Source organism: Charadrius vociferus, unplaced genomic scaffold (genome assembly GCF_000708025.1).
Source record: "Charadrius vociferus isolate BGI_N301 unplaced genomic scaffold, ASM70802v2 scaffold1119, whole genome shotgun sequence".
NCBI lineage: Eukaryota > Metazoa > Chordata > Aves > Charadriiformes > Charadriidae > Charadrius > Charadrius vociferus.
Genome location: NW_009649964.1, coordinates 4,622 through 22,316, shown reverse-complemented (window position 1 = coordinate 22,316; position 17,695 = coordinate 4,622). Strand labels below are relative to the sequence as shown.

General features: G+C 44.8%; 1 protein-coding gene across 1 annotated transcript in view; it reads left to right on the top strand.

Annotated features, from left to right (window-relative positions):
- LOC104292231 (transitional endoplasmic reticulum ATPase) overlaps window positions 1–17,483 on the top strand; it is a gene marked incomplete at its 5' end in the record, with an annotated part of 19,507 nt that extends 2,024 nt beyond the window's left edge. The window contains 15 exons of the mRNA XM_009891568.1: window positions 777–949; window positions 3,002–3,144; window positions 4,138–4,268; window positions 6,487–6,618; window positions 7,034–7,136; window positions 9,009–9,142; window positions 9,416–9,551; window positions 10,474–10,586; window positions 11,141–11,305; window positions 11,416–11,538; window positions 12,629–12,841; window positions 14,144–14,452; window positions 15,950–16,105; window positions 16,472–16,626; window positions 17,040–17,483. Of these exons, the coding sequence (XP_009889870.1) occupies window positions 777–949; window positions 3,002–3,144; window positions 4,138–4,268; window positions 6,487–6,618; window positions 7,034–7,136; window positions 9,009–9,142; window positions 9,416–9,551; window positions 10,474–10,586; window positions 11,141–11,305; window positions 11,416–11,538; window positions 12,629–12,841; window positions 14,144–14,452; window positions 15,950–16,105; window positions 16,472–16,626; window positions 17,040–17,145 (2,292 nt within the window). The remainder of the gene's footprint in view (window positions 1–776; window positions 950–3,001; window positions 3,145–4,137; window positions 4,269–6,486; window positions 6,619–7,033; window positions 7,137–9,008; window positions 9,143–9,415; window positions 9,552–10,473; window positions 10,587–11,140; window positions 11,306–11,415; window positions 11,539–12,628; window positions 12,842–14,143; window positions 14,453–15,949; window positions 16,106–16,471; window positions 16,627–17,039) is intronic.
- Window positions 17,484–17,695: the final 212 nt, after the last annotated feature.

Genomic DNA, 17,695 nt, shown 5'->3' with positions numbered 1-17,695 from the left:
AGTGTAGGGTACTGCACCTGGGGAGGAATAACCCCATGCATCAGTACAGGTTGGGGGCTGACCTCCTGGAGAGCAGCTCTGTGGAAAGGGACCTGGGAGTCCTGGTGGACAACAGGATGACCGTGAGCCAGCAATGTGCCCTGGCGGCCAAGAAGGCCAATGGCATCCTGGGGCGCATCAAGAAGGGTGCGGCCAGCAGGTCAAGGGAGGTCATCCTCCCCCTCTACTCTGCCCTGGTGAGGCCACATCTGGAGTACTGTGTCCAGTTCTGGGCTCCCCAGTTCAAGAAGGACAGGGAACTGCTGGAGAAGGTCCAGCAAAGGGCTACGAAGATGATCAGAGGACTGGAGCATCTTTCTTATGAGGAAAGGCTGAGGGACTTGGGTCTTTTTAGTCTAGAGAAAAGATGACTGAGGGGGGATCTTATCAATGCTTATAAATACTTAAAGGGACGGTGTGAGGTAGATGGGACCAGTCTTTTTTCAGTGGTGCCCAGTGATAGGACAAGAGGTAATGGGCACAAGCTTGAATATAGGAAGTCCCATCTTAACATGAGGAGGGACTTCTTTCCTGTGAGGGTGGCAGAGCACTGGAACAGGCTGCCCAGAGAGGTTGTGGAGTCTCCGACTCTGGAGACATTCAAGACCCGCCTGGACGCCATCCTGTGCAACCTGCTGTAGGTGACCCTGTCCTGGTAGGGTGGTTGGACTAGATGATCTCCAGAGGTCCCTTCCAACCCTGACCATTCTGTGATTGCTTGCTGTTATTGTTTACAGGCAAAAATGGACGAATTGCAACTGTTCAGAGGAGACACTGTTCTGCTAAAAGGAAAGAAGAGGAGAGAGGCGGTCTGCATTGTTCTGTCAGATGATACCTGCTCAGATGAGAAGATTCGCATGAATAGGGTTGTTCGCAACAACCTGAGAGTACGCCTGGGTGATGTGATCAGGTGAGGACTAGTTTGCTAACTTGCATATCCCTGAGTTGGCTAAATAATTTGTGTGCTGGTTCTGAATTGATTCAGTCTGTAGCAGAGACAAGGTCTGCTGGAGGTATTCTTACATCTTCCAGAGGAGATTACAGAAATGTTTTCAAGTGTGTGTTTCAAGATCATTGGGGATCTCAGTTTACTTTTGGATGTGTTTCTGGCTGTATGCATATTCAGATTAATACTAAAAAGTGATGCTGAAGATTCTTGAAATCTCTTCAGGAACTTCACGAGTTCAGGTCCTGTCATTAAATTAAGTAGTTCAGTTACCCCACTGTTGTCACAGTTGTCTTCCCAAATTTATATTGTCAGATGAATTCACAAGTTTTTCCTGTCTAAGCAGTAAGCAATGTTGTAATTGATCTCATAGTATGGTTAGCTCAAGCACTTAGCTGCCCTATGACAAACAGAAGTTAAAACTTGCTAGAAATGAGTGACAAAAACATGAAGCAGTCAAATAGGATAGGATAAAAATCCTTGAAGGTTTTTTATATTCCAGTTTTTGTTATAAAACATTCTATTATGGGAGTGGGAAAACGTGAGCATTTCTTAAACATAAAAATGCTAATTTGCAGGCTTAAATATGTAAGGGCTGACAGCTCTTCCTCCTGAGCATCTTCCTAATCTGGAATATTGTGCATGTTCTGGGAAAATTGGAGCCTGGTTTCTGACATTAGACTTCCTGGGGTGATATCTGGAATAATCTTAAAATGCAAAATGTGTTTCATACGAACTTGGTAGAGGAGAGGAATGAGTCTGTTCCACCCATCTCTCTACCACTAGAAAATGCAAGTTTTAAACACAACTGTAGTTGGAACAGACTAGTGCTTTTAGCCAGTCTGTGGATTTAAAATAAAGGTGAACCCTTACTTTAACCTGATGTGAGGTTACTGTTGGAGTAATTTCTAGTGTGATGGTTCAGCCTATGCTCTCCCCTCCTCTGCTGGGACTGTGTCTGTAGTGGTTCTCAGCCTTTCAGATGTGTTACCGATGTCTTTAGCTTTGTTGCAAGGGTCAGAGAACTTTCACACCTCTTGCCCTCAGAGTTTTTCTTGCTGATCTTTAAGTACTTATTGTGTTACTTTCTGTAGCCTGATTTATGCCAAAATCCAGATTCGTGTGCTAATTGCTTCCTGCTTGTAGTCTGTCAACTGTTTTCCTTCTGGGGCAGGCTGTCTTTTCCTTTACCCTTCTGCTACATCCTTTCTGTAAAGCATATGGTAAAAGAATCTATTAAGAGTCTCGAACAAAGTAGTGTATGAAAAGTTGCATGCTCAGCTGCAGTTCCGCATAGGCTTTTCTTAGCCTACAAAGCCAGTTTGAGCTTTGAGCTTTGAGCTCTCTGCCACAGCTTGATACTCTGAGGTGTCGCTACAGTAGGCTGTTGGCCTACATTGTAAAATAATAGCTAAAATGTTTATTTAAAAAGGGGGAAGGGGCCTTCGGACTTTAATCTAAATGTCAGTCTCCACAAAGGGGACTTGACAGACACCTGTCTACCCCTGGTTGGTACTGTGAGAGCCTTTGCTCAGAATCAGGGTTATCAGCAATGGGAGCTCTTCTTTGTATTAAGTTATGAGAGAGTGAGGAAGGAACAAAGTTTCCCTCAGCTCCCTTTCTCTTACAGTTTGTTCACCAGTAGCTCCTTGTCGAAACAAAAGTTCGTTCACGACTCTTGCAGATCTTTAGGCTGCATTAGTAACTTGTGAATGTGCCTTGGGGATGGCAAGGGGGGCTACAGAAGAGCAGGAGGTAGGAAGAAAGTATGAAACTCCCCAGCAGTTTTGAATAGGGCTGAGAGGAGTGAAGGAAAGCATGTGTTGTGAAGATTACATCTCTGATGGGTGTGATTTTTGCCTTGTCAGCATTCTTGTGTAGGTGGGAAGTCTCGCCAGGGCTTTGGAGGGTCCTTTCTGGCATTTGTACTGGCCTGGGAAGGGACATCACTGCCTTTTCCAGACTCGGGTGTAAGTCCAGGATGATATGGCTAACTGAAGTTTTCTTCTGTTGCAGCATCCAGCCTTGCCCAGATGTGAAATACGGCAAACGTATCCATGTGCTGCCAATTGATGACACAGTAGAAGGGATCACGGGGAATCTGTTTGAGGTCTATCTCAAGCCTTACTTCCTGGAAGCATACAGACCCATCAGGAAAGGTAATAGCACCTGTTATTGAAATCCTGATGGCAGTGAGTGTGAGCTAGTCCTGAGACTGAATAAAGAGGATTTCTAGAAGCTTGCACAGATCTCCACGAAGCATTAGACTGACATCTGTAGGGTGAGATTTTGCTGGTGCTGATTTATTTTTTTCCTAATCTTCAGAAGAAAGGGTGATATCTGTTGCTGGCTGGCAGAGAAGCTTGATAGTTTTGTGGTTTTTTGCTATGTGGAATGGGAGAGCATCAGAAAAGGCTCAGGTAGAGCTCAGTTTAATAAGATTTTTCTCCTGAGTTGCTACCACTTTATGGGATTGGGGAGTTGCCTGCATATTAATCAATTGGTTGGATATACTAGCTGGCGTCCTGACTAAATTCACTTTTTCAATGCCATTTAATTAATAACTGGGAGAGTGCATAAAAAACAAATATACTTTTAGAGTTGTGCTAGTAGCACTTCTGCTGGAACAAATAGGTCCTAATACAGTATAAACACAAGTTGAAGTTATCCAGCTTCTGTAGCCCAGTTTAGCCAGGAGTCATAGTGCAGTATTATATATTATTCTGCTTCTGGATACAACCAGTTATAACTAGTAACAACTAGTTATAATAACTTCAAACTGAATTTTTATTAAGTTGGGGCTTTCTGCCTGTTTTAGAAATGTTAAATTGAAACCAAATGGAAAAGAAATGTGATTCCTTGCCTTTGTGTTTTGTATTTAGGCAGAGTATTCTTTTCTGTTGTTTGCTGGTTTTGTTTGCTGTTTGTTTCTGGATGAAATTTGAGAACTTCAACTGCTGTAAATCTAAATGGTGCTTGGACAGTCACAGTACATGCAGCTCTTGAGTTTAAAATGCAGAGCAGTGTTAAAAATGCCAGCAGTGTACGCCTGTGTAACCCACTTCCTTGTCCTCTTGGGTTGCTGGTAGTACAAGGGTTGACATTTTGCAGACATCTGTTGCAGCAGGCTACTAAAATGTGGGGTTTTACAGGTGACATCTTCTTAGTGCGTGGAGGGATGCGTGCAGTGGAGTTCAAAGTGGTGGAGACAGATCCAAGTCCTTACTGCATAGTGGCTCCGGACACAGTGATCCATTGTGAAGGAGAGCCCATCAAACGAGAGGTGAGCAGAATCCTGCCATGCAGTTCTACTGAATCCCCTTTGTCCGAAAACTGTTTCAGTAACAGTCCTTGAGAGCAGAAGTGTTTGCAGTTCCTATTTTGGCATTTTGTGTATTGAATGTAATGATTAAAACCTCTGGTTTCAGGAGATGAGCTGCTGCTGAAGGTAGTCAGAGAAACGTGCTTCCAGTTTCCTTCTTCAGATGCTGAGATAGCACCAATGCTTAGGTTTGCTGATGAGATGCCATACATTGGCAATAGTTGGTTTTGCATCTGCTTCCAGATATCTCATGCTGGACTTAGATGCATCTTTTAATTCCAAAGTTCTCTTGATCCATAGCAGGGAGGCCTTACAATGTTGTTAAATTTCATGCCATGTGAAAAGAAAGCAATTAGTGCTTTTTTGGTGAGAAATTTGAAATCTCTAAATGGTTGATTATTTTTTTTTTTTTAATTATTTTTCTTTTTCTTCTCCCCAGTCCCTTAAGGTATCTAGCCTTGAGTGTCCCAAGCTTGAGGCAGCCTGGGTGGATTGTCTGTCAGGTCTTGGCCACCTTACTGTTACAGAGTAGGAAATCTCAGAGAAATGAGCTAAGGTGGTTGTATGCTTCATAAAGTAAGTGCCTTTTTATTACCTGCAAATCAGAGTGAGTGCTGGTTTGTAGTTAGCTGCCTTCTGAAAAATTCACATCTATTTGACACTTGTGAGACTATGTCTGGGGACTGGATGAGTCCAGTTTAGGCTCTTCAGGACTCAGCAGAGACAGATAGGAGCAAGTTCAGCCAAGGCCACCAAAATGATGAGGAGCTGGAGGTCAGAATGAATGAGGAGCAACTGGGAGAGTGGGTTGATGCAGCATGGAGAAGGGAAGGCAGAGGCAGGCTTACTGGCAACTGCCTGATGGGAAGGGGTGGATAACCAGGCTCTTCCAAGAGCTGCGCCCAGGGACAGGACTAGAGGCAATGGCACAAGCTGGATCAAGGGAAATTCCCAGTAGATATTAGGAAAAAGGTTTCCACAAACCCTGGAGCAAGACCTGGAGAGGGCAGGCATCTCCAGACCCAGAGACCTTCAGCGCTTGATAGGGCAACCTGCTTGAAGTAGTAGTTCCTGTTTGTGTGGCTTGGACTGAGCCCCTCTGAGATTCCAGGCTGTATTATTTTAGTGTTGCCTAATGTTACAGATAACTAAGGCCAGTAGAGATTTGGACAGCCAAATGAATGGATGCTGTAGAGCTATACTGAAAGAGTTGGTTATAGTCAGTCTAATCTGCACATCTGGATCTTAACATTCTCTGTTACTTTGAGTCAATCTCAAAAGAAAACACTATGTTGAACTGTATGGTAGCTAGGGTATGTCAAGAAGTTAGAAATATCACTTGCAGTTTAAGGATTAAGTATATTTTATACTGGGCTTCATTGTCTGTTGGTATCTTTGTTAGTCACAGAGGGTCACACAACTTGTTTTGCACTGGAGTCTGTAGGGGTCCTGGCAGTAGAGGCTGTCATTCAAGAGAGTGGGCTTCAGTGAGGTCTAGGTACGTGCAGGCATTTCCCTTTGCATGTCTGGGAAGAGAGATGTGTGAGCTAACACAGGCAGGATGCAGGAACAACCACAAAACCACAGATGAAATGCAAGGAGTAAATCTAATCTCGATACCTCACCAACTGGGGGATCTCTGAAGCAGCACCCAGGCAGAGGCACACAAGTGGGAACGCAGGCACCACAGAGCTCGGTCCTTGATAGAGAGTTTTTGCTAGCGAGAGAGACTTCGAACCTGCTGTTCTTGCCTTTATATCGGGGATTCAAGCAAGCGTAGTTTTCCACTGTGCTTTAGTCTTTTCCGACAGCAGGGCAGGAATCTCAAGCATGTTTGATAAGGTGCCTCTGAGTCCATCACAGGCCTATGTTATCTAAGCACAGATGTTTTGCTTGTCAAGCACATAAGACTAAACAACTATTAGTGTGAGTTATGTGTTTTCTGACACCCCAGGTGTTGAGCGTGTTTACAATCATCCTCACCAATCTTCTGTTACTTTCCCACAAGAGAGCTAAGAAACAATTGTAGAAGACACCAGGAAGACTTGAAAGTGAGACTCTCAAGACAGCAAAGAAATGTCAACGAGCAAAAACCTGGATTCCTGGGTTCTGTAGACCGGGAGGGATTGTTTGAACTATTGTTTTCACTCAAATGATTAATGTATTTCCTTCTGGGTAGGATGAAGAAGAGTCACTGAATGAAGTGGGCTATGATGACATTGGTGGCTGCCGGAAGCAGCTGGCTCAAATCAAAGAGATGGTGGAACTTCCCCTCCGACACCCTGCACTCTTCAAGGCTATAGGGGTGAAGGTAAGTCCCCGTGTGCACCAGGTGGATGACTGGGCTTGCCCTTGCAGATGACTCTTGATGTTGGAGGTTTATGAGGTATTGGGAGGGGGAATAAGTAATTTTCTGGAGTTTTTTTCTTTTAATGCTGGTGTTAGGAAAGTATTTCCTGACATGTTTTGGACATAGATTAAAAGTACTGGCAACTTGCAAAGCAGATGGATGCATTGAATCAGCACTGTCAGTTACTGGCAAGGTTTTTGTTTGTGTGTCATGCAAAGTAGTAAGGATGTTGATAGCAGTGCTGGGATGGCAGCTGTTGCATGAGTTTGCATCACAATTTTGAACTGGCTTTATCAAATGCTTACGGCTTCACTGTGAAGCTCCTTAGGCATTCACGTACTAGCTCACCAGCTAAGTCCCTTGCCTTTGTCCTCAGCCTCCACGTGGGATCCTGCTGTATGGTCCTCCTGGCACTGGTAAAACACTGATTGCCCGAGCGGTGGCCAACGAAACAGGGGCTTTCTTCTTCCTGATCAATGGTAAGTTTTATGGCTGCTTTGGCCCCAGATCTGCTGTGTGCTCATTCATCCATCTCATGATAATGAATGGTATTAATAGGGCTTATAGAGCCACGTTGTCTCCCTGACATCCTTCCTTACCTCTTTGAAGTGTGCCTCTGGGGACACGTAGAGGCCATTTGCGTGGAAGCGTCTGTAATGATGCTTCCCTTAAGCTTGATAGTTTTGTAGCAGGCTGGTTGGAAAGACAGCTTTGAGATGCAGGGACTTGAAGTCTGTCTGGCAGAATGTTTGTTTATGTTGTTGAGGGCAGAGCTGGGAGTGAAGTGCTGAGATTATTCTATGTATATGGGTGCAGGACACTTGTTTCTGTTGCTGCCAGCATGTTCCATTCAGAAAAGAAGCTGGTCTGCTGTGGATTTCTTTTTTTCCCCTCAAGTAAAGCACAAGACCTGTTCTGTTTCGCATAATATTAATTGGGAGGAACTGTTCTGAAAGCTATAATGAGTACCTTGGGACTTAGCTACAAGTGACAGAACCTCCTATTGATCACTCTTCACCTGTAGCAGTCGAGATGGATACTGATTTATGTCCAGTAAGGACCAGACTCTGAATCTTCCTAGCTGTTTTTCTGTCCCATTTTACAGTCAGTGCTGGAATAACTGAACATTTGTACTTAAGGAGTGCTGCTTTTCTTTTCTGATTTCAATCACTTAGATCCATGAAGGTGAAAGCAAAGGGGTATATAGCATGGCATAGCAGTGAGCAGCAGTAGGGAAGTGACTTGCTTTGTATCTCAAGATATGAGATGTAAATGGACTGGTTTTAACCATATGTCACCCTTGTCATGTACTTCCTAAGTGTGTGGAAGATGTCACTCGCTGCATGCTAATGAGCCAGACATTTCTTTAGGCACTTGTACTTCTATTGCAGAATAGAAATAACATTGTCAGAATTAGTGATGCATTCTCTGTCTGCTGGTCCCAAGCCTGGAGCTGCAGGCAGTGCTGTAGACAGAGATGGTGTGAATTGGTGAGTTACTTGTAATGAAACTGCCTGCACCAGTGGCCCTGCAGTTGGTGCACTTCAGCTAGCAGCTTTGCACTCCTGAGGGTCAGGTTTCTTTTTCTTGGATGTCTTAAAAGCATACTGTTCTCTTCATTATCACTCCCATCAGCATGATGGAAAAATCTGTAAAAACAGAATAAATCTGTGAGCCTGCACTAGTGTTATTCATTGTAGGAGATCTCAGAGGAATACTGTCCTTCCTTCTGGGATTAATGTGCTTACACCTCTTTTTTTTTTTCTTTTTTTTTTTTTAATTTTTTGAGAGGAGATGGGGTTTGGGTTTGGTGTGGTGGGGGTTTTCTTTGTTTATTTTTTTTAAACTCAATTATAGGCTCTTAGCGGTAAATGTATAACTGTGTAATGCAAGCTAAAGACAGCTTCAATATTTTACAGCTTTTTTCTTCACTACCCTCATAATTCATCACCATATAATTTGATTGCTTCTCTTGCAAGCTAGGACTGGCATTAACTGTGTGTGGTGGCACATTACAGAGAAGCTCACCAAGTGTGAAATAGGGTAAGGAAAGAGGCAGCTAAAGGTAGCTCATTATCTAGTGCTGCATTCTGTTAGAGTAAACTAAAAACACCAGAATAATGATAGAAAGTAATTCTGCATGCTGTTCTTACCTGTTCAGCTGAAAATTTAGTGAACTTGGTTGATGGTATTTGCTTTGGCTTGAAATATAGATACTCTCACATCATAATAAAAAAAAAAAAAAAAAAAAAAACCACCAAAAAAACCCCACAACCACAAACCCACACCAGCTGCATGCCTTGGGGCTAGCTGCCTCTCTTCTGGGTGCCACAGTGCTGTTATGTTTTCAGGTCCTGAGATCATGAGCAAGCTGGCTGGTGAGTCTGAGAGCAACCTGAGGAAAGCCTTTGAAGAAGCAGAGAAGAACGCTCCTGCCATCATCTTCATTGATGAACTGGATGCCATTGCTCCTAAGAGAGAGAAGGTAAAGAAAGCCTGTAGAAGGTAAAGGAGGTAACAGCTGGTTTTTGGTAACAGCTGGTGTGAATCTCTGCATTTGACTACAGGGTAAAGCAGTATTTAACTTTAACGCTTGAATTCAGTTGGATGTCAGAAGTTGGATATCAGAAGAATCTGATATAGTTCATGATGTTTCTTAAGAGCTTGCGTCTGTTGTATCTGTTTGCTCTGGTGCAGTACTAGCTCCTATGCTGTATTTTAGAGCTTTTGGTCTAATCGTTACTTTCTCTCTGCATAGACACATGGAGAGGTGGAACGTCGCATAGTGTCTCAGCTGTTGACTCTTATGGATGGACTGAAACAGAGAGCACACGTGATCGTTATGGCAGCTACCAACAGACCTAACAGCATTGACCCAGCACTCAGGCGATTTGGTAACCACGATTGCCATCTCTTTTTTTTTTGTGTATCAGATACTTTGTCGTGGGCTATGCTTCAGGGGCCTTGGAAAGATTGAGCAGAAATTAATATTTAACATCTTCTGTGCGTTACATAAAATATTGACTTGTCTCCAGCTACTTGTTTGAAATTCATTTCTAGTCTTTCAACCTTTGGTATCATTTTCTGTGCTTTATTAAGTTAGAACTTGTAGAAATAATGAAATACTTAAAGGGTAGCGTGGTTTTTCACTTCATCAATTAGGTGAGGCTACTTCAGGACTAAATGCTTAAGGGATTGTTCATGCTTCAGGTTGCAGAAGGCTCTGAATTGTCTAATTTCTCTTACTTTTATTGATGAGAAGTCTGGTAGTTTCTCAGATTCGGGTTTTTGAAACTTTGCAGTGTGAATGAATGTCTGTTGTATGACCAGTTGGTAAAGTCTATAATAGCAAACCAGTCGAGTTTGCAGGAAAAAACAGCCTCTTAAATGTGTAGTGAGGTGTTTGAATGCACAGCTATGGCTAGAGGAAAATGATAGGTGTATGTACCTTAGTTAATATTGCAGTAATACGTAGGTTTCCTGTCTCCCTGGATATTGGGGCAGTTTACCACTTGGGTACTGCTATGAAAGTTCTGAGAAATTAAATTTCTCAGTATTTGTGGGCTTCTGTGCTGAGGACACAAAGGTAGAAATAAACAAAAATGTCTCATGGTGTGTTGGTTAGGGGAAGCATATTTTCTCATGAACGAGGCTCGGAAAAAACAGAAATCCTCTGTGTTTATATAATCTTGAATGTTTTCTGAAATGGTATGTGTTTGTAGCTTGTCATCATGTTCCTCTGTCAGAGGAAGGCAGCAACTGCAACTCTTCTAGTTTGCAGAATCAGCAGCTCAACATATGTTTTGTACTCCCCAGGTCGTTTTGACAGAGAGGTAGATATTGGTATCCCAGATGCCACCGGGCGACTGGAGATCCTGCAGATCCATACAAAAAATATGAAACTGGCTGATGATGTGGATCTGGAACAGGTGAGTAGAGTGCTATTAGGAAAGTTTGTCTCTGCTCATTTAGGACAGCATGAAACTGGGTGAATGTGTGATCTCTGGGTTTCCTTCTAACTAGTTTACCAGTGACCAAAAATCCTCACTCGCTAGTGAAGAATGGCATGGTTAAGTGAAACAAATGTGTATCATCCCAGTCTGGAAGTGCCTTGCCACTGTCCTCCTGGGTTTGTTTGCTGTGGCATTCTCTTTAAAAATAAAGCAAGCCTGGGTGAACATTGTGGTGATACTGGATGGTTACTGTAATCTCTGTCCTGAATGAAGAACTGCAGTCCTCAGGGTTATCTTTCTGCACACCATCTGAATTCCAGTTACAGCTTTGATCTGAAGTAGGGGGTGGAACAGCAGTGTCTTTGCCTGTTAAATATATGATAGCGCTTGTCTTGAATTTGCAGCAGAGCACTGATGTTCCTGTCCTCCAGAGTTTTGTTGCACCTCTGAGCGAGTGACCAGAGCATGCATTGCCCTTGCGGAGCGCTTCCTTGTACCCCTGTGAGTCATAGTCAGTGCTTTGCTTTCAGGTGGCAAACGAGACCCATGGCCATGTTGGTGCTGACTTGGCTGCTCTTTGCTCAGAAGCTGCTCTTCAGGCTATAAGAAAGAAGATGGATCTCATAGACCTAGAGGATGAAACCATCGATGCTGAAGTGATGAACTCGCTGGCTGTGACCATGGATGACTTCAGGGTAATGCAGGAGTGCCCCTCTTTCTTTTGGGTGCAATGTCTAATTGCTCATCTGAAGCGTGTGAACATAACGTGTTAGAATACATATAATGCTGTTTCTTCTAACGATAGTGGGCTCTGAGCCAGAGCAACCCTTCTGCTCTTCGGGAGACTGTGGTGGAGGTGCCACAAGTTACCTGGGAAGATATTGGTGGTCTAGAAGATGTAAAGAGAGAACTCCAGGAACTTGTACAGGTGAGGGTTTCCTACAGATTTTTGCATAGTCAGCTTGAAAAATAATTATATTAATAAAATCCAGAACCTCTTCACATTCCTGTTTGGGCTGTGAACAGGATAAATGCAGAGTTTTTATGGTATTTTCTTGTAATGGACTGAAAATACCATGCTGTTCCATCTTGGTGAACTTAGGGAGAGTAAGGTGCTGGGAAGCAGCATCAGGCTTTCCTTAGCTGAGTCTACAGTGACATCCTGGGTGGGTGCTTAGCTACATGCAGAAACAGCAGCAGTTCCGCTCCTCTTAAGCGGAGACCAGCAGAAGGACCACTGCTGAGAATCCTGTTATGTGGTGGCTTTATATGCTAGAAAGTGGATGAAGATTCTCATACAGAGAGCTTTCCATCAGCATTGGCATAGAGACAGGTAAGAAGTAATTGTGAAGCCTTCTATGAAAGGAGAGGCTGGAACAAAGTCATGAATGGTCTGCGGAAACTTCTGGTGCCTGCCTGCATTGTGGTGGTTTGGGTTTGATATGTTCTTGCTTTCAGTTGGCACTGTAGAAACAGCCTGTCTGTGAATAAAAGAATCTGCTTTTTAGTCTAATTTTCTGGCGTTAAAATCATCGCCTCTCTGACCTTGTTGCGGAGGACAAATGCTCACACCAGACATCTTGCCTGTCTCTGGAGGGCAGAGCAAATAGGTTAGATAATGAGCTGTTCCCTTTTGCTTTTGCAGGGCAGAGTCAAGCTGGAGTTACGTGTGATGGAAAACTACCTGAACTGGTACTTAGTTCATAGGTGGAAATAGACTGTTTAAGGCAGCTTTACAATTTAGCTGTGGTGCTTTTCAAACCAGTGCCCATTTAAAAACTCCAGTGGCACCGAGCAGGTAGAATCTTGTGTTTAACCCACCAGAAATCTCAGGTAGTGTTTCTGGTAGGAGCAGAAACAAAACTGATCTAGAAAGATGTTCCTGCCCATGGCAGGGAGGTTGGACTAGATGATCTTTAAAGGTCCCTTCCAACCCAAACCTTTCTGTTATTCTAAGGTACAGACCTGTTCTGGCTTATCACAAGAGGTTTTTGTTTGTTTGGTTTGTTCTTCTTCAGTATCCTGTGGAGCACCCAGACAAGTTCCTCAAATTTGGCATGACCCCATCGAAAGGGGTTCTGTTCTATGGGCCACCCGGTTGTGGTAAGACACTGCTGGCCAAAGCCATTGCAAATGAATGCCAGGCAAACTTCATTTCCATCAAGGGGCCAGAATTGCTCACCATGTGGTTTGGTGAGTCTGAAGCTAACGTGCGTGAGATCTTTGACAAGGTAAGTGTATCTTCTATTCCTTGTGCTATGTTTGTGCTGAGATACCCCCAAAACAGCCTCCACTGCACATGTCTTACTGGCCTGGTTCTTGTTTTGTGTTTTCCCCACTTGCACTGAGAGTAGAGGCTGCTTTCCTGATGTTAGGGAATTAATCTTCTTTGGCAACAGCTATTTAAATGGTTTTCTCCTGCTGCACTTTGTATCTGTTGTTACAGGATGATAAATGCCTCAGTGTCTTAGCAGTGAGGCTAGCATTAGGGTGGCGTAGATATTCTCCACATCCCTGAAAACTTACTTTGACACCTCATTAGCCATCACCATCTACAGATTTTCAAAACATGCTACGGGTGTTTCTTCTTCTGCAGTTGGACTAGATGATCATTGTAGGTCTCTTCCAACTGAAATATGGAATTCTATTCCATCAAAATATATGGCTTAGAAAGGAGCTCACTCCTACTGCCCATTTCTCCCATAGATAGTGTGACCTCCTGTCCCAGGAGGGTATCTGCATGGATTATCTTGGGAATCCTCACTCCTGTGGTCAGGGAAGGTGCTGAAAGAACAAAGTTGGAAGGAGAGTGAGAGAGAGAAAAATCTAGGTTGAGAGGGAACCTCAGAGGCCATCTGGTCCAGCTGTTTGTCCAGAGCAGGGAGATAACTTAAAAATTCAATCAGGTTGCTCAGGGCCTTGTGTTTTGAACATGTGCTAGGGTTAGAGAATCCCTGACCTCTCTGGGCCTTATGCTAATGTTTGAGCACTCTCATTGTCAAGAAATTTTTTTTTCTTATTTCTAACTGGAATTTTCTTTGCAGCCATTTGTGCCTGTGGTCTTTCATCCTTTTGCTGTGCATCTTGAAGAAGAATCTGGCTCCCTTTTCCCTATAACTACCCATTAGGTAGCTGAAGACAGCGATTGGATTTCCCCCTTCCATTTGATATATCTTACCTACTGATACTTGAGTGCCTAAATAATCAATTGATGTCCCCAGATCTTGCAGGGAGAGTTCTGGTCCAGGCAAATTGGCTCCAGCTTTCCCTCTAGGCATTGGAGTTACCGCCCTTCTGCTTGGTTCACAGTGCTCCTAGCTTTAGGGAAATACAGCTTGTTGTTCAGGATAACTTAATTGAGGGTTTGTGTGGCAGGAGACTATTCCAGAGCAGCTCCTCTAAGCTCTCCTTGTGGCAGCAGTGCTCTGTTACTCCTCTGAGCTGCTTTAATTGTAGGGTAGGCTTAATGTGAAATCAGCGTGCTCCTCGCCTGGTATTAACGTGGAGTAATTGTTACCATTTGCTTTTTGCAGGCCCGCCAAGCAGCTCCTTGTGTGCTCTTCTTTGATGAGCTGGACTCCATTGCAAAGGCTCGAGGTGGGAATATTGGAGATGGTGGTGGTGCTGCAGACCGTGTCATCAACCAGATCCTGACAGAGATGGATGGCATGTCCACCAAGAAAAATGTCTTCATCATTGGTGCCACCAACAGGCCAGACATCATTGACCCAGCAATCTTGCGCCCCGGCCGCCTAGATCAACTCATCTACATCCCCCTGCCTGATGAGAAGTCCCGGGTTGCTATTCTTAAAGCCAACCTAAGGAAATCGCCAGTTGCCAAGGTAGGATCTGCACCCTGACTGTGTCTGACTTGGGTTTGCTGTGTGCTGCACATGCTCCTCACAAGCTGTGGACAGAGCAGAGGGCTGGTGACTGCTCCACGCAGTACAGAGCTGGGAAACCTTCAATCCCTGAAGGATGGAAAGGAAGAGGTAGGGGCAGGTTTGAGCTCTGAGACTAGGTATCAACAAAGCTAAGTGTTAGTGTGTAAGCGCAGCAAGTCTTTATCACATAGTGGAGTTCTGCCCGTGGTGTGGGAACAGGAAAGCCTGTTATGGCAAGATGGAAAAGATTCTTGTACTCTGAAAGAAAAGTAAGTGTAGAAAACGGGTGGGAAATGGAAATTGAAGAAGAACCATTGCAGTTAATTGTTGCTGAACTCTATCATAGGCAAGAGCTATACGTCTCTTGCCTGGGGAGCAGGCAATAATGCAACTGATAGTTAATCAGAGAAAAGCAGATGTCAAGTGAGAGCTCAAGCTATTTTATGCCAAGCTTACCTTTTTAGGTGCTGTTGGGAAGGAAAGCTTCAAAGGAGGTTGCAGTACTATTCCCTCAGTTGAGGGGAAGGAGGAGGAGGTTGGTTGTCTTGGTCTGCCTGTGCCCCATCTCCATTTCCAGTCTGACAGTATTTCGTTTGACTCCTAATGCTGAGACATGAGTGAATCGTATCCTAAATCCCCAAGCCAACTTGCCTCTTCTTGAGGTTGAAGAGTGCAGAGGCATTCACCCCCTCTATTCCACTCTCGTGAGACCCCACCTGGAGTACTGTGTTCAGTTCTGAGGCACCCAGCATAAGAAGGACATGGACCTGTTGGAGCGGGTCCAATGGAGGGCCACAAAGATGATCAGAGGGTTGGAGCACCTCTGCTATCAAGACAGGCTGAGAGAGTTGGGGTTGTTCAGCCTGGAGAAGAGAAGGCTCCGGGGAGACCTTATAGCAGCCTTCTAGTACTTAAAAGGGGCCTACAGGAAAGCTGGGGAGGGACTCTTTATCAGGGAGTGTAGTGATAGGACAAGGGGTAATGGTTTAAAGAGTGTAGATTTAGATTAGATATTAGGAAGAAATTCTTTACTGTGAGGGTGGTGAGACATTGGAACAGGCTGCCCAGAGAAGTTGTGGATGCCCCCTCCCTGGAAGTGTTCAAGGCCAGGTTGGACAGGGCTTTGAGCAACCTGATCCCTGCCCATGGCAGGGGAGTTAGAACTAGATTATCTTTAAGGTCCCTTCCAACTCTAAATATTCTATGATTTACAGCTGCTTTGCAGGGTCTTGCTAGGTGTGTGGGGAGTGTGGCCTGTCTTTGTATGTGGTTAACTTTTCCCAAAACCAAGAACCTTAACAGCTCGTCTTTTCAAAATTGGCTAAAGTTAAGGCAGCATCTTGATACCATGGGATCTAAAGACACCTCTTTGTCACTTGAGGGTGTAAGGTGTAAAGGACAGGCCTCTTTTGGTTTGTTTTTGTTTGGTTGTTTCTTTTTTTTTTTTCCTGCTAGGATGTCGACCTGGATTTCCTAGCTAAGATGACCAATGGCTTTTCGGGGGCTGACCTGACAGAAATTTGCCAGCGTGCCTGCAAACTGGCCATCCGTGAGTCTATTGAGAGTGAGATCAGGCGAGAACGTGAGAGGCAGACCAACCCTTCTGCCATGGTGAGTGGGGTACTCTGAACTTTCCCTGCTCATGAGACAGGCAGCCCACCTCTGCCCGTGGGTGAGGCAGGATATGTTGCTTTCCATAATCCTCAGATGGGGATGAGTGGGCTCTCAGCACAGAGCGTGGAGCTGGAGCACTTTGTTCTCATCTTGTTGGGAGGGTGAGGCCCTCCTGGGGTGCTTCATTGTCAGCATTGCTCAGAAGGCCCCTGCTGCAGCTGCAACTTGGTCTGCCACGGTGTCCCTCTCCAGCCCTTACTTTGATGGGTGTTGGAGCATCCTGGCCTAGAGGGAGGCTGTGGGCATCTGTCAGGCCACAGAGCTTGAGCACACAGCTCACCTGGGCCCTCTGTCCTGCTGTAGGAAGTGGAGGAGGATGACCCAGTTCCCGAGATACGCAGGGATCACTTTGAAGAGGCCATGCGCTTTGCTCGGCGTTCTGTCAGTGACAATGACATCAGGAAATATGAGATGTTTGCACAGACTCTACAGCAGAGCCGTGGCTTTGGCAGCTTCAGGTAACTGTGGGGGAGTGGGGGGAGGGCAGCATGTCTCAGCCAGCCCCAGAACAAAGTACCAAGGCAGCTTTTTGCAGGATTCTGGGTAATAAACTCCCTCTTCCACTATGTTTTCCTATTTTCCCCAGCATGTACAGCAGTCAGCTGAGCATTTGGCAGGTGTAAGCTGTGCTGCAGGTCAATTGTAGGTGCTCTGTTAGTGCTCCTGAAGTCCATCAACCCTTTTTTCCTTTAACATGAGTGACATCCAGCAGCCGTATAAGCCTTTTGCACGATGTGCCATAAGGCTCTATCCCATTTCTCCTGCCTGTCCTATTTGGCATCAGGGTGTTGGCGTGGAGGGGATTGTGCTGAGCTGTGAGGAGGCTTTTGAACAGCATCTCTTTTCTCCCCTTCTGCACCACTGCACGCAGGTTCCCATCGGGTAACCAGGGTGGCACCGGTCCGAGCCAAGGCACAGGAGGTGGCAGCGGGGGCAATGTGTACAGTGAAGACAATGACGATGATCTCTACGGTTAACTCGCTGTCCTCTGGACCAAACTCCACATCAGTCCACATTATACAGGGAAAAAATCCATTGTTCAATGGACTCTCGGCTTCTTTATTCCTCAGTCAGAACAGTGTAGCTGCATGTCAGACTTTGTACAGGGAATCTTTTCTGCAAACACCAATTCAGACCAGTGTTCAGTTGGGAGGCAGACAGGGAATTAACAAGGAGGGGAACCGACTTAATTTCTGAGAAATTTCTGTTCTAGTTTGTGGCAGAATCAGCAGCTTTAGCAAAGAGTACAATGCTAGCCTGTATAAAATAAATTCTACAAAAATAATAAAAAAATAATAAAAATCCCACAAAACTCTATCCAGGCCCTGGCAGTTCCTTTGTGTGGGACTGGTGCAGCGTAGCTTGTGCTGCTTCTGTAAACCCTGTGTCTCACATGCTATCTGAGCACTCCTCATTCTGGTGGAGCCCATCTGTACGCATGCTTCCCTGGTGCATTTGAGGTTGCTCTTCATTCTTATGCCTCTTAGCCCAAGTTAACAGAAGAAATGGGCTTGGCAGTCTCTCTCC